Source organism: Lagenorhynchus albirostris, chromosome 2, assembly GCF_949774975.1.
Source record: "Lagenorhynchus albirostris chromosome 2, mLagAlb1.1, whole genome shotgun sequence".
Lineage (NCBI taxonomy): Eukaryota > Metazoa > Chordata > Mammalia > Artiodactyla > Delphinidae > Lagenorhynchus > Lagenorhynchus albirostris.
The window spans coordinates 153352290-153367528 of NC_083096.1; the positions used below are offsets into that span (position 1 = coordinate 153352290).

General features: G+C 57.5%; 1 protein-coding gene across 2 annotated transcripts in view; it reads right to left on the reverse strand.

The window, feature by feature from the left end:
* Window positions 1-7285, reverse strand: part of KCNQ4 (potassium voltage-gated channel subfamily Q member 4) — a 56544-nt gene extending 49259 nt beyond the window's left edge. For both annotated transcript variants that reach the window (XM_060140394.1, XM_060140393.1), the window contains exon 1: window positions 6972-7285. In XM_060140394.1, coding sequence (XP_059996377.1) covers window positions 6972-7285 — 314 coding nt within the window. The remainder of the gene's footprint in view (window positions 1-6971) is intronic.
* Window positions 7286-15239: the final 7954 nt, after the last annotated feature.

Consider the following 15239-nt stretch of genomic DNA (forward strand, 5'->3'; position numbering starts at 1 on the left):
AAGCCTAGAGTCCCGGGGGGAGTGCTTTACGGATGCCCCAGAAGTGTGACCAGCACCCTCTCCCCGGCCCCTCAGAGTCCCCGCTGGGGGCAGTCAGCCTTCCCGGTGCCCTTCTAAGTGCTGCCCAGTCCTCTGAGGAGCTCAGGAAGAAGGTACTGGAGAAGAACTGCCACCACCCCACACCCTACCCCTACCCCCACCCTATAAAACTCAAGGTCTGAGACAGCGGCTCCTCCCATGCATCCAGAGTCCCTCTGTGCAAGGCAGCCCTTAGGATCCACTTTCCTGCTCAGCCCCATTTTACAGAGGGGGAGAGTGAGGCTCAGGGATTGGGGTAGAGCAGGGGTGGGCACCTTCCCAGTAAGTGTCGGGACCAAGACGTCTAAGTCTCCTTTGGGATTCCCTGTCCCTATTCCCCAGAACGACAAGCTCAGGAGAGAGTGGGGGATGGCCCTCCCCTCCCAGGAGTCCCTGGCTGTCCCCCTGGGCACCACGGCTTCACTTCCGCCTGCCTGGGGCCAGACTAGCTGCAGAGTTTGATAATGAGGCCCACATCTCAGCCGTACAGCAACACCCTCACATACGCCATCCTCCCTGTACACACACAGACACGCTCACACCTACTCCGTCTCTGCGAGTCCCTGGGAGAGGAGGCAGGAGAGCCCAGTGGTCCAGGCAGCCTCTACAGCCTCCTCACTGGGCAACCCTCCCCCCCCCGCCCCCGCACTCCCGGCGGGGCGCAGGCGTGGTCTGTCTCTCCCTCTGCCTCCCCAGACCTGGTACGGAGTTGATGCTCTTTAACTCTGTTTGTCAAGTGAAGGAAGGAACAGTCAGTGAGATCCTAGGCACCCAGGCTGACGTCCCGGTGCCACCATTACACTCGCTGTGTGACCTTGGGCAAGTGGGTGATGTCCCCTCAGCAGCCCCACTTTCCTCAAGTGTGAAATGAGGATATGTGCCACTATTATGTGCCCACCTGATGTAATGGCTGTGAGGGTTAAGTGAGAGAATGCCGGGAAGAGGCAGGGCACGGCGCATCCTAGGCGCTCCTCGGATGTCCACAGAAACGCGTCCTCAGGCTCCCAGTGCAGAGCCGCTCACCCCATAACCCAGGCGAACGCAGCTCTTGGTCACTCCCAGGTACACCCAGACACACTCACCGTGCTGACAAGGACATCCGTCAAACCTCTCTCCAGGAAGGAGGACGATGATGATAATAACGATATAATAATAATAATAACGGTGATAAGATAACGGCTACTATTTGCGCCCAGCATGGTGTCAGGTGCTTTAACTCGGCCCTGACAATTCCAGAGGCGGGTATTATTAGTCCTACTTTTCAGATGAGAAAATGGAAGCTCAGAGAGGTTAAATAACTTGCCCAAGGACACATAACTGCTAAGAGTGGAACCAGAGATGAACCCACATCTGTCAGACTCAGATCCCATGCTCTTAACCCCCTGCGGGGCAGCCTCTGGAGAAATGAAAAGTAGCCCCTCTTCCTCCACCTCAGCCCCACAACTCCCATACAGGGGCCTTTAACAAAGGGGCCGCCTACAGGTCAGACACTTCAGAATTCCCCGCTGGGCCCCCTAGCCCATAAGAGGGTTGGCCCTGGCCAAAGACCCACATGGGTGCAGGGGAGGAAGGGGGATGAGAAAACCTCCAGCTGGCTTCTCCAAGTCTGGGGAAGTTCCCTGCACAGCCTCCTCTGGGGACACGGCCTTGGCCCGCTCTGCAGAGCCTTCCTCTCTCCTTGTTCCCCAGACAATTTCAGCTCCCCTGACTGGCTCAGAGAACCTTAAATTAATCACCCATTCAAACTGCTGCCATCAGCCCAAGAATAATCACCGCTTGAAACTCTCCTGGCTCCGGCATTCTGAGAATATAGGCTTCTGCAGCAATAGGGATTGAAGTTAGACAACCAGCAGGGCTTCATCGATGGAAGGAAGGAATGTACCATGGAGTTGGGGTGGGGTAGCAGACAGTAAGAAATCCAACCTGCTCCAGTGACCCCAAAGGAGAATGTGGAAAGGAGGGAGCAAAGGGGGTGTAAGGGGTAGGGAGAGAGATAGAATAAGGGCTAGAAGCCCGGCAGGATGGTCTCTCCATTATGCCCTTCTTACAAAGACCAAACAGAAGGACCAGGACTGAAAAATAGCGGCACGAAAAATTTGGGTCACACCCCAAGACTTTCTCCATCGCAAAGCCAAGTTCTTGGAGCAGTCTCCCCTATTGGCTGGGCAAGGAAAAATACTATCTAAAGGCCTGATCTGGGAGGCAGAAGGCCTGGGTTACAGGCATAGTTCTACCACCAACTCATCGGATGTGACCTCGGACGAGTATCTGCCCCCTTTCTGTGCCTTGGTGAACCCAACAGTGCACCGCAGGGCTGGACAGAGGACCTCGGAGGGAGCTTCAGGAGAAGCAAAGGCCAGCAAAGTCCTAGGAAGCCAGCCACACACTCCCACAAGGGTCTAGGGCTGCCCTCCAAGGCGGATGCACAAACACACACAGATCCATAAGGGCAGACCTGTAGCTGTGAACAGGTGGAGGCAGAAAACGCAAGAGATGGGGCCGACTCAGCTCCGTCCTAGAGGTCTAGCCTGGGGCGCAGGCCCAGGTGTGCGTCTGTGAAGGCAGAGCATTAGAGCTCTGGGAGCAGCTGTGCATTAGATTTCTTTGCATTGGATGTATGCTGTGTGTGCGCTTGTGACACCCCTGGGCAGGTGTTTCCAAGTGGCCAGGAGTGCGTGCATGAGACAGACCAACGGGCATGTAGCAGGGATGTGTGTGTGCGAAGCCTGCACAACAAAAGTGTGACTGCACTGGGTGAGGCTGGGCAGTTTCCACCCGATTCCACAAAATTCTGCCGCTGCCCACTCCCCCAACAGCCTGTGTCCTGGGGGGACAGGGGGACAATGACGCAGGGGTGTGGCTCCTGAGCAGCCCAGGGTTGGGGGGCCGGCTGGAGCTGAGGTGCAAGAGGAAGACAGCACCGAGGCAGCACCAGCTCTGGGTTGAGGCTCCTCCACGCTGACCGGGGGGACCTCTCTTGAGTCTCAGTTTCCTCACCTGCAAATGAGGAGGACCCCAGCGCCCGCCTTACCGGGCTGCTAAAGGACACAGTGAGAGCGGTTTATAAAGGGCGTCAGCACGGTGCCCGGCACATGGCTGATGCTCCACGTGTGATCAGCAATTTCAGTTCAAACTCCAAGGGCCAACCCAGGCAGCCTCAGGGAGCAGCAGGGAGGCCCTGGACAGAGAATCAGGAGTCTCCGGCCTGAGCCTGCATCTGCCACTGATCCACTGTGTGATGTCAGTCTCCAGAGCCTCAGTTTTCCCATAAACAAAATGGGGCTGTCAAAATGTGTGGACCCACCTAGCAGGGGTGCCTGCCCGGGGGCTCTGGGCAGCTTTTGCTGGGATTATTTCCAACGCAGGTGATGTTCTTTCTGACAGTCAGGGTGGGAGCTTGGTGGGAGGCACCGGGGTTGGGAGCCTGAGGGGCCCAGGAGCTGCTGCTACCTCCTCCCCTCCCCATTCCCACAGCTTCTGACCCCAGGGACAAGGCTGACGAAGGATGTTTACAGAGCATAAACCTTCACTTAGAGAAAGTTCGCGGGGCAGCTGGGGGCTGGGAGCTGCGAGAGGAGAGTCTCACAGCAGCGGCAGGCGGCGTGGGGAGGATGAGGGGAGATGGGGCTTTGGTCTGTACCTGCCCCTTTCAGCCCTCTGACTTCAAAAGGGAGGCCAGGGTGGCCTTTGACAGGGTGCAGCAAGGAGGCGAACATCCCTTCCAAAGGCTCAGAAGCAGGATGGGCAGTGATGTGGTGTTTCTCAAAATTCAGGGAGCAGGGACTGTGAAGGGCTGAGGGCTGAAATCAGGGACTGGGGCACAGGGGGTGTAGTAGGGGCTTGGTGACAGGACCAAGGGCCTAAAGAGACGAGGGAGAGCTTGGAGAGGGGACAGCAATCCTTCCTTCTGGGTCTCAATGAGAAGACAGGAGTCAGCGGTTCCCACTTCCCAGAGGCCTGCGGCTGCTGGCAAAAACGCTAGAACTGGGGCTGGTCGTCTGGGTGATGTTCCACACCTCGGGGCCAGAGAAGGTGCAGGTTCTGGGTGGGGCTCAGAGGGACATGGCTGGCAGGTGTGAGGGAGGTGTCCCCTGGGGTGAATGGACCCGGCTCACCTCAATTCCCTCCTTGCTGAGTCCTTCTCTGGCAGGCTTTTCTTCTGGGGCCCCTCCCACCAGGGCCTGAATCTCTGGGAAGGGGGTCCTAGCTACCTGTGCACACTGGACTCCCCTCACTTGGGCTGCCTGTGAGAGTCATTGGGGCTGGGGAAGGATTTGACCAAAAGTGCAATAATCAGGCTAGAATTCCAGCAGCAGGAAGAACTTCCTGGCTCGCCCAAGACCCTGCAGTGAGTGACTGCAGAGCCCCACATCTGGAGCTCCTCACGAACAGGAGAGGCCTCCTGTGCGGCCCCCTCCCCCAGGTCCAATCATAACACCAACCCCTCACACTCCCACAGGCCCTTGCGGCTCACCGAGTTCTTTCCCACCCATTACCTCGTCCAAAAGGGAGGCCCGCAAGGCTGGGGTTTCTACCCACTTGGATGGCCTAGAGATCTAAAGCTCAGAGAGGCGCAGTGATCAACCCAAGATCGCACAGCATGCAAGAGGTGGGGTTCCTGACCCCTCAGCCCACTCTGACCTCTAAGATGAATGACCCGAGATCCCCAAATGTCCGGACGTTTTCACACCACATTTCCTCTCCCAGAGTTCCTGAGAGATGCCTCAGCCCTGGGATCCTGGTGACAAGTGGTCAGAACAACCATGTCCCTGGCCAGGGCATTCCTGGCATCCAGAAAGGGCAGGATGTGGGGCAAAGGTACTAGCGGATTTAGTTCCTGGAGAGGAAGGAGAGGCCCCTCCAGAGGAGGTGAAGACAGTGCTGGCCAGAGGACACGAGGCAAGTCCTTCACCCTCATAGGGGCTGAGAGGCCAGGCCTGGGGACTAAGGACCTCCACCTCAGAGCTCTATTGCTTCCCCAGGCCCAGCCTTGCCGCGGAAAAGTCATCTCCCAAGAGGAGCCCGCGGAGGATGCAGCTGCTCCCTGCGAAGTGTCTCAGCCTCCGCGGGCACCCAGGCTGCAGGGTGGGCAAGGGCGCCTCAACGCAGCGGCTCTTCACTAGCAGTCCCCTGCCCCTCATCCCCAACTCCACCGTCCCTGCTACCCCAGCAGAGAACCCGCAGCACTCCAGCAGCCCTCTCTGCAGAGAAAAAGATTCATCCAGGCCCTGCCAATGGGCATTGGGGGTTGGGCTACTCCTAACCATTGACCCTGACCCTAAGTGCGACCTCACGTCCAGAGCATCTCAACTCTCTGCCCCCACGCCCCCCCCCCCCCGGCCCGCCACAGGAGGTCTCTGCACCGAATCGTGGCTGCTACCTTCAGGAGCAAACAGGCTGAAAGAGTTCCCTTCCGCTACCCTCCCTGTGGTCAGGGGGCTCCTTTGCCAGCATTTTCCTCCCCTCCGCTCTGAAATTCTGTGGGCCAGCTAGGATGGGGCAGAGGCAGGCAAGCAGACAGCAGAGGGTCAGGCAGGAAGACAGACCAAAAGACAGGTGGAAGCAGACGAGTAGAAGAGTAAGATTCAGGTGGACAGGTGGATAGACAGATGGACAGACAGGCACCCAGATAACTGGACAGGCCAACAGAGGGATGGAAACAGACAAGCAGAAAGACTGTTGGATAGCTGGAGAGACAGAGACAGGACAACTCACACACCGGCAGAAACTCACTCCGGCAGAGGGACAGCCAGACAGGCAAAAGGACTGTGGGACAGTCAGGTGGACAGGCAAGGGGACCACCCAGGAGACCCCAAGACTAGAGGGCCCTCTCTGGGGGCAGCAATAAGGGATTAATATCGGCACATTTCCCAGGGACCAGAGGTCTCTCTCCCGGGCACCTTCGAGCGTCCGAGAGCCAGGCCCAGCCCTTCAACTGATATCTGCGGGGCCTCTCATGTTCCCGGCTGGGCCAGGCCGTCCCCCAAGACTGAGCTCTGAGCTGCCAAAATTCGCTCTTTACATCCAAGAAGGGTCAGTGTTTTTGAAAGTTGTAGGAGCCTGGCGACGGGGAGGAGGGGGCCCGCAGCGTGAGTGTTTCCAAACTTACTCCTCTCCTCTTTCTTTTTCCCCAGGGTGCCCAGAGCCAGGCCTGGTGCAGCGGCCAGCAAGCTGGGCAGGCTAGCTGGCCAAGCCTGCAGGGCAGGCGGCAGGGCCCACTGCTGCCACTGGGAAGTTGAGGGTGGATGGCAAGACTGAGTGAAAACTCAAAGTTAGACAGCACACGCCAGTGTCAGAACTCTGGTGGCTCAAGGGGACCCCAAACACCTATAATTGGGGACCAGCCCTCGGCTGCGGGGGAGATCGTCCCTGGAGAGGGACATCTCCGAGGGGAGTCCAGGTGGGAGGCCACTGTAGCTACAGAGCTGGGGAGAAGGTGACAGAAAGTGTGCGGGGGCCAAAGGGCCCTCTGTGTCTGGGACACAGGGAGACAGAAGTGAGGAAGAGGAAAAGGGAGCCGCACTTTAGTGGCTGCCGATTGGAGAGTGATGGGGGACAAGAAGCTGGACGTGGGGCGTACAGGGGACAGAGAAGCAGGGGTTGGAGATCAGGATGGAAATCAGGAGTTGAGGTGGGGGAGGTCAGAAGCCAGGTCAAGCTGGGGTCAGGACTTGGAGAACGGGGGGGTTTAGGGGCAGGCTGTGGGGGGAGGGGGGATCGGAAATCGGGTTCAGGCCTGGGCGCAGAGCGATGAGGGTCGGCCGACCGGGGGGCTGGGGGGCAGGAGGCGGAGCCAAGGCGGGCAGCCGTCCCCCGGGAGCCCAGGCTCCGGCAGGGGCCACGCGGGGCGGCAGCGCGAGGGCACGGTCGGGAGCTCGGGGTAGCAAACTCACATGAAGACGTGGTAGACGAAGGCCCAGCCGCGGGGTCGCTCCAGCACGTTGTAGACCCAGTTCTGCAGGCGTCGGTAGCGCTTGTACGCGACCGAGGAGCGCTGGCCGCAGGCGGAGCCCGAGCCCGAGCCCGGCCCTGGGAGGGGCGCGCCCGGCGGCAGGGGGCTGCCCAGGAGGCCCAGGCGGCGCGGGGAGCCGCCCCCGCCCGCCTCGCCCCGCTCGCTCTGCACCGCCGTGAGCGCCACCAGCTCGGCGCGGGGGGCGTCCGCGGGCAGGGGGGCTAGGCCGAGGCGGCGCGGGGGGGCCTCGGCCATGGGCGGCGCCAGGCGGGGGGGCCGGGGCCCGGGTCCGGTCCGGGGCTGGGGCGCGCGAGGGGCGCTCAGCGGCGCATGTCTCGGACCCAGGGCCGGCGGGGCGGCCCGAGGCGGGCGCGGTCGGCGGGGGCTAGGGGCCGGGCCGGGGCCGCTCCGGGGACGGGGGCGGGCGCTCAGAGCCGGGGGGCCGCCGGAGCCCGCGCTGACCGCCCTCTTCCCCGGCGACTGGGGCGGCTCTTTCCGACTCCAACTCTCTTATTACGCGCTCCATGCCGCTCGCCTTTCCACCTGCCGCCGGCGCGCCGCTCACATGTCAGCCTCCCCCGCCCCGCCCCTCCCCCGCCGCCCCCGCCCGCCCCGCGGCCGCCTTCCCAAATCGGGAGGGAGCGAGCGAGCCGGCGAGGCCGGGCGGAGGGAGGGGACGTGCGGAGAGGCGGCGGGAGGGCGCCCCCGCCGCGCGGGCCGCCGAGTCGGGGCGGGGACCGGACCGCGTGGCGGCGGCCCCCGGCTGGTGCGAGCGGAGCGCCGGGCTGCGCGGGGCTGCGTGGACCCGAAGGCCGGGCTGGGGGCGGGATGCCTCATGTGCGGTTGTGGCGAGTGGGGCAAGGAGTCGCGGCCGCCGTCGCGGATGGGACGCGGGTCCCGCGGAGTTTAAGTGTGAGTGGATGCAGAAGTGCCTGCTGTGTGGGCGCAGTGGGTGGCTGTGATGGTGAGATTGAGTGAGGAGGTGCGGTGTGGATGGGCGTGCAGGGTCCGGGCCGCTGGCGGTGGCGGCGTCAGCGAGGTGTGCCCCGTCTGGCCGTGCCCCGTGCGCGTGGGGCGGGGTGCGCTCGTGCCTGAAAGGCCTGTGTGTGCAGCACCGTGGGCCTCAGGTGTGTCTTCTTTTCTGCCCACCCCACCCCCGCCTCTGAGCGTCCCTTCTTCAGGATGAGGGAAGAGCCTCCGCTTAGGCCACTCTGCCCCAGAGAAGAGTCTCCTCTGATCAGAGGGGCCTGCTCCGCAACAGCCCAGTCTGAAGCGCGCCCTTGCCTCGCTTCCAGGGCAGGGCAAGGTTCAGGGCACACAGGTGTTGGGAGGTGAGCTCTGAACCAGCGCGGAGGCCGGACAGCCTCCTCCCCAAAGGCTCACAGAATCGCACCCAAAAGCGGCGAGACTTTCCCCCACGGCACTCCCTCTCCAGCCGGAAAGTTCCTGGTGCCTGACCTACTCTCTCTAGCTTTGGGGGAGGCCTTTTCGTTCCCTTTAGCCCTCTTGGCCCAGCCCACGGTGGTCATATGGGTTTCCCGATCCTCCTTCCCTCGTCCCCTGACGAAAGCTTCGGCCACACCAGCCGCTCCACCCGCAGGCCCTGCCCCAGGGTGAAGCGCTTCCGCAGCAAACTCTTCCCGGTTCCTCCGGGAGGATCTCGGGGGACGGAGCAGAGCGGGAGGGGCGGGGGACGGGGTGGGAAGGCGAGCTCGATTCTCAGCTGTCAGCAAAGGCAGCATTGATCTGCTGAGCGCCAGTGGGGGAGGGAAGGAGGCAGAGCTGCCGGCGTGCTGAGAGGGGGCTGCAGGGACCTGGGGGACCCCAAACTGGGCTTGACAGCCGTTTACACCCCTACCCCAACAGTGACCCTTTTCCCTCTGCGTAGCAGAGGCTGCCTTTGGGGTCCGACCTGAATCCCTCTGGCTGCTCCTGGCCCCAGGTGTGCCGAGGGCCGGAGCCTGGTGCCCCTGGGCAGTTTATGTCCCGTCCTCACTGGTAGCTGGGGAAGGTTTCTGGACCCCGGGGCTCAGCTATGGATGCACTGCCCCGGCTGTGTCAACCCATCGTCTCCCCATGAGCTGCAGCTAGCACTCCCTAGATAGGCAGCACGGCCCTCCCAGACGCTATGGGACTGCCTGACTCGGCTTCCTCAGTCAGGGGTCCTGGGGGGTGGACTAAGGCCTGGGGACTTGAAATGGTGGGAAGGAAAGCAGTTGTAAGGGATCTGGGGGGTGTCTCTTGGGGGTCTTCTCTTTTTTTTTTTTTTTTTTTGCGGTACGCGGGCCTCTCACTGTTGTGGCCTCTCCCGTTGCGGAGCACAGGCTCCGGACGCGCAGGCTTAGCGGCCATGGCTCACGGGCTCAGCCGCTCCACGGCATGTGGGATCTTCCCGGACCGGGGCACGAACCCGTGTCCCCTGCATCGGCAGGCGGACTCTCAACCACTGCGCCACCAGGGAAGCCCTCTTGGGGGTCTTTTTGAGGCTCTTCTTATGCGCAGAAATGGCACTTGAACACAGGTTGCCCTTTATCAACACTCAGAATATCTGAAATGGGGTCTGTTCTGGGAAAGAGGATCATCAGGCTCAGCGTCACCCCCGGATGCCACGCCTCTCTTCCCACTTAGGGGGCTGCGAAAGTCCCTTACTCTCCTTGTGAGGAGCCCTCACTGCGAGGAGAGGGTCTTTCCTCACCTTTCCCAACTCCAGCTCCGGATGCGCCCCTCAAAGGCAGCAAGAGGAAGAAAGAGACTGTGGCTGCAGCTAGAGGGAGGGAAGTTAGATCTCAGGAGGGAGTTTCATGGGGCACAGAGGCGTGTTTCTCCTGTAGGTGTATGTGTAATGGGACAGGCCCACCACTTTTTAAAGTGGGGAGTTGTGGGAGTTCCCTGGTAGCCTAGTGGTTAGGATTCTGGGTTTTTCACTGCCGTGGCCCAGGTTCAGTCCCTGGTCAGGGAACTGAGATCCCACAAGCTGCGCGGTGCGGCCAAAAATAAATAAATAATAAAGTGGAGAGTCATGGAACTCTTCCTAAGGGGTGGGGCGTTGGGAGATGGTTCTAGGAGGATGTAAGCAAAGTTAGGTTGGTGTGTGCATGGGAAAGTGGAGGAGGCAGAGGAGAAAGTCCAGTTCCAAGAGGACAGGTGGCCACTCTGAGGGTCACCCGGCGGCCTTCCTGTCCCGTCCGGATTCCCGGGACATGAGCGTGACCAGGAGGAAGGCCTTTCCCCACCGCAGCCTTTAGTGACTAAGACACTTTTCTGAGCGCACAGCTGTCTCAGGCTCTCTCCCTGCTGGAGGGAGCGGGGGTGGAGCTATGGTTTCCCACCCTCCTCCTTCCCTTTCTCCCACCTGTTCCCTTCACCCCACCCTCAGCAGCTTCCTTCCCACCCACCCCCACCAGCCGCCACACCTCTCCCAGGTAACACTGCCAAAAAAACATCCCGCTCTGCCCTGACTCACTCACTCTGTCCCACCTGGGCAAGTCCATTCCTGGCTCTGGGCTTCAGTTTCCCCATCTGCCCATAAGGAGGGGGTGGGGCTCCAAGATCTTCTGTAATTCATCACTGTCGCTTTCATCCATCAATGAAGCAAGTATTGATTGAGAGGAAGAGTGGGGAGGGAGAGAGCTCCCATTTGCTGAGCACCAACTGAGGCTCAGAGACACGTGGGGACTCACCTAAGGATACACAGCCAGTATCCAGAACTGCCTGTGACCTGTCCTCTCCCCTGGCTGGTGCCTACCCACTGTGCACAGGGTACTGGGATCAGTACTGAGGGGAACCACAGATGGCCCAATCTTTGTTCTCTAGGACTTATTCCTGCCAGGGGTGGAGACTCCTAGGTCTGAAAGGGTTGAGGTCTAGAAGTTGTGGGGACCTTGCGGCCAGGTTCAAGCCTGTCATCGACTGACGGCCTGCTAGTGTGACTTCAGGTCAACCAAGGATGCAGATTTCTTGGAGTGGGAAGGGGGTTTTACGTCAGTGGTTTTCAGACTTTATTAGCAATGGAATCCTTTCTACAGACAGAATCTTAAGGTAGCACCCCAATATGTAAAGAGCATTCAAGCAGAGGTGTTCTGGTTGAATTGAGGTGAGGAGGTCAAGGTTCCACCCACCAGACCTCCTCCTCCTTTCTCTCCACACCCCAGAAACTATTTGGACTTTCTCTCTCTTTTTATTTTCTTTTAAATTTATTTATTTATTTTTGGCTGCGTTGGGTCTTCATTGCTGCACGCGGGCTTTCACTAGTTGTGGCGAGCTGGGGCTACTCTTCGCTGCGGTGCGCGGGCTTCTCATTGCAGTGGATTCTCTTGTTGCAGAGCACAGGCTCTAGGCATGCGGGCTTCAGTAGTTGTGGCTCTCGGGCTCTAGAGCACAGGCTCAGTAGTTGTGGCGCACGGGCTTAGTTGCTCTGTGGCATGTGGGATCTTCCCGGACCAGGGCTCGAATCTATGTCCCCTGCATTGGCAGGCGGATTCCTTTTTTTATAAATTTATTTATTTATTTTTGGCTGTGTTGGGTCTCAGTTTCTGTGTGAGGGCTTTCTCTAGTTGCAGCGAGCGGAGGCCACTCTTCATCGCGGTGCGCGGGCCTCTCACTGTTGTGGCCTCTCTTGTTGCGGAGCACAGGCTCCAGATGCATAGGCTCGGTAGTTGTGGCTCACGGGCCTAGTTGCTCCACGGCACGTGGGATCTTCCGAGACCAGGGCTCGAACCCATGTCCCCTGCATTGGCAGGAATATTCTCAACCACTGCGCCACCAGGGAAGCCCCTGTTTTGGTGTTCTTATAGCTCTAAGTGTTGCTAGAAGTCAGATGAGGGAAAGTCTCCACTGGCAATGGCGGAGGAAGCCTTCTTGGGGACAGGAGTAGGGAGGACTTGGAGAGGTGCAGAGAAGTGCAACCAGTAATGCCTGCAGCTACCATGAATGAGGCCCAGAACCTTGTGTAGGATGCTTTAACTGCATCTTCTATTTCAGCATCCCAACAGCCCTCTGAGGTAATCCTATTCACACCCCCATTTTACAGACAAGAAGGCTGAGACTCAGTGAAGAGACTTGCCTAGTGTAGCTCTTTACCCCTGTGCTATAGTGAGTGTGTGTGTGTGTGTGTGTGTGTGTGTGTGTGTGTGTAGGTGGGGTGTGGGGATAGGGAGGATGTTACAGAATGTGGGGGAGGAAAAACCAGTTTGACAAGGGGGACAGAAGGGACCTTGAATGCTGTGCTGAGGGTCCAGTTGGGCCTGATGGGAAGCAGGGAGACTGGCCGGGGCTGACTGAGCATGCCACAGAGGCTCGGGCTCTGCACGAGACAGCTCAGGACAGGACGATTTGGAGGTGCCAGTACCCAGGGAGGTCGGCAGTTGGGGGGCGGGGACAGAAAGATCACTGAACCACAGGTTATGCCTGGGCTTCCTGGCTCTACCTTTGGACTAGTTGGTGACCTTGGTCACTCCACCTCTGCCCCAACTTCCCTGGCTATCGGGAGGACTAAATGCAATAATACATGAAAAAGTCACGACCGTGCAGGGAGCTGTACAAATGTGTACCATTGATCTTATCACCCTTCAGGTGTGCGTTCGGATGGCGCTGGGAGATGCTGTGAGAATTCCCTGGTCCTAGCACCTCTTCTCCCTGGGAGAGTCTTCCTAGCAGGAGGGGATTGGAAGGGAGGGTTCTCATGGGTGTCGGCATCATGTGCATTATTTGCCTCCAGAGATCCACCTGCACTGAGAGCAGGAGGAATTATGAGAGAAGGATCGGACCTGCTTCATTTTCCCAATGAGGCCAGAGAGGACAAGAGACTGAGGCCACCTGGCAGGTAGAGGTGCTAGAGGGTCCCAAGGAGTTTCTCCCCCATATCTGGGTGTGCCACTGACCTGTCCCTAGCCCAGCCCCTGCTACCCTTCTGGGCCAGTCAGCTCAGAGCCACAGGAAGCGGAGGGAGCAGTGTCGCTGATCTCAGTGAAAGTGAACCCCCATTGATCTTCAGGGCTGGAGGGGGGCCCACAAGGAGGAGACACTGAGGGAGAAGGGGGTGTGGAAATGAAGGTCAAAGCCATCCCTTCTTGCACCGCTTCTCCTCCGCCTTCAGGATTCTTCCTCTATGACCCCAACTCCTGGAAAACCATGTAGAAGACAGCACTACCGCAGCTCTGCTGGCGGGCTCCGCATTCTCAGTGAGAGCCACTGGGACAGTGGAGTTCCTTGGAAAATGAGGAGGAAGGCCTTTTCTGAGTTGCTGAGAGTACAATGGGAAAAAGCTTCCCTTCTCTCTGGTCCCATGATCAGAGAAACCTGGAGGAGGATTCAGGGAGGGAGAGGACGTGAGTAGGAGGGATGGCAGATTGTCAGGGAAGGGGGCTCTGAAAAGGGATGAGACTTGGTAAGGGACATAGAGGTTCAGAAAGGAGAATGGGGGCTCAGAAGGGAGGCTAGGGGCTCAATGACAGGGATAGGAGGCCCAGTGAGCAGGACTGCCAGGTCAAACTTTTTTTAAAAATAAATTTACTTATTTATTTATTTATTTATGGCTGCGTTGGGTCTTTGTTGCCGTGCGCGGGCTTTCTCTAGTTGTGGAGAGCGGGGGCTACTCTTCGTTGCAGTGCATGGGCTTCTCATTGTGGTGGCTTCTCTTGTTGCAGAGCACGGGCTCTAGGCACGCGGGCTTCAGTAGTTGTGGCATGCAGGCTCAGTAGTTGTGGCTCGCAGGCTCTAAAGCGCAGGCTCAGTAGTTGTGGTGCACGGGCTTAGTTGCTCCGCAGCATGTGGGATCTTCCCCGACCAGGTCTCAAACCCGTGTCCCCTCCACTGGCAGGCGGATTCTTAACCACTGCGCCACTAGGGAAGCCCTGCCAGGTCAAACTTGATTGAACACCTATTAAGGTCCCTCCTCCTTAAAATAGTAGATACACAATATAAATGCTGGATAATTAAAAACATAAACAAAAACATGTATCCAAGTTCAAAGGCAAGAATGAGAAATCTCTAAGGGCCAGAAATGAGAGGAAATTCCAGTGGTGAGCAGGAGTTGCAGCTGTACCTCTGAGGAAGGATTCAGCATTCCAGCAGGATGGGAAGTACACTTGCAGACCCCACTAGTGGCAAGGGCTGTGGTAGGCTCCCTGCTTAAAGCTGGGCCTGGGAAAGTGCTGCCTGCCATAAACAGGACTAAAATATCTGCCTGCTAGCCGCCTGGTCCTGGCTTTGGGTAGAAAGAGTACCCATATGATTAGGACACCTTAAGCCCGTTCACATGGAATGCGGACTCAGAATCTGATATTCACGACATATAAAAATCCCAAAAGACACTTATATAAGAGCTAGTTTGGGGCTAGTGCTTTTCTACAAGGCTTGGGCAGATACAGCTGAGAAATCGCCCCAAAGGGTGGCCTCCATATCCCAGGGTACAGCAGGAAAATGTGCTGAAACTAACTATCTCAAGGATAAACTTCACAACATATAAGAAATACAATATTTTAAGAGGCACCTTAATTCTCAAGGAAGAATTCATATTTAAAGATCTAGAGATAATGGAGCAATCTGAAAGGAAGTTTTAGTTAAAATCTTCAAGAAGATAAAGGAAGGAATAACATCTATAGAACAAAAACAGAAAGATACCAGACAGAGACATGTAACAGATATGAACAGAACTATCTAGAAATTTTGGAAATGAAAACTAACGTCACTGACATTTAAAAAAAAATCAGTAGATGGGTTAGTAAATACAGGTGAAGAGAGAATAAGTTAATTAGAAGCTATAACTGAGGAAATCCTCCAGAATGAAGCATAGAACAATAAAACAATTAAACATATGAAAGAAAAGAGACAAAGAAGATTGAATGAGAAACTCCAGCATACATATTATTACTTCCAGAAAAAGATACTGGAAAGACGAAGCTCTTTCCAGAAATAAGACATGAATTTCTAGATTTAAAAGGCCCACAGAGTGCCTAGTAAGATAGCTTTAAAAACAAATCAAAACTACATCTAGACACCCTGTAGCCAAAGTGTAGAAAGACAAGAATAATGAGGAAATTTAAAAGCCACCAGAAAGAAAAAATAGCTTATCTACAAAGGTCCAATAATTGAATTGACAGTAAGCATCTCATCAGCAACAACAGATGCCAAAAGACAGTGGAATAGTATCTTCAGGGTGCTGAAGGCAAATAACTGTGAACGTAGAATCCCACACATTGCCAAACTGTCA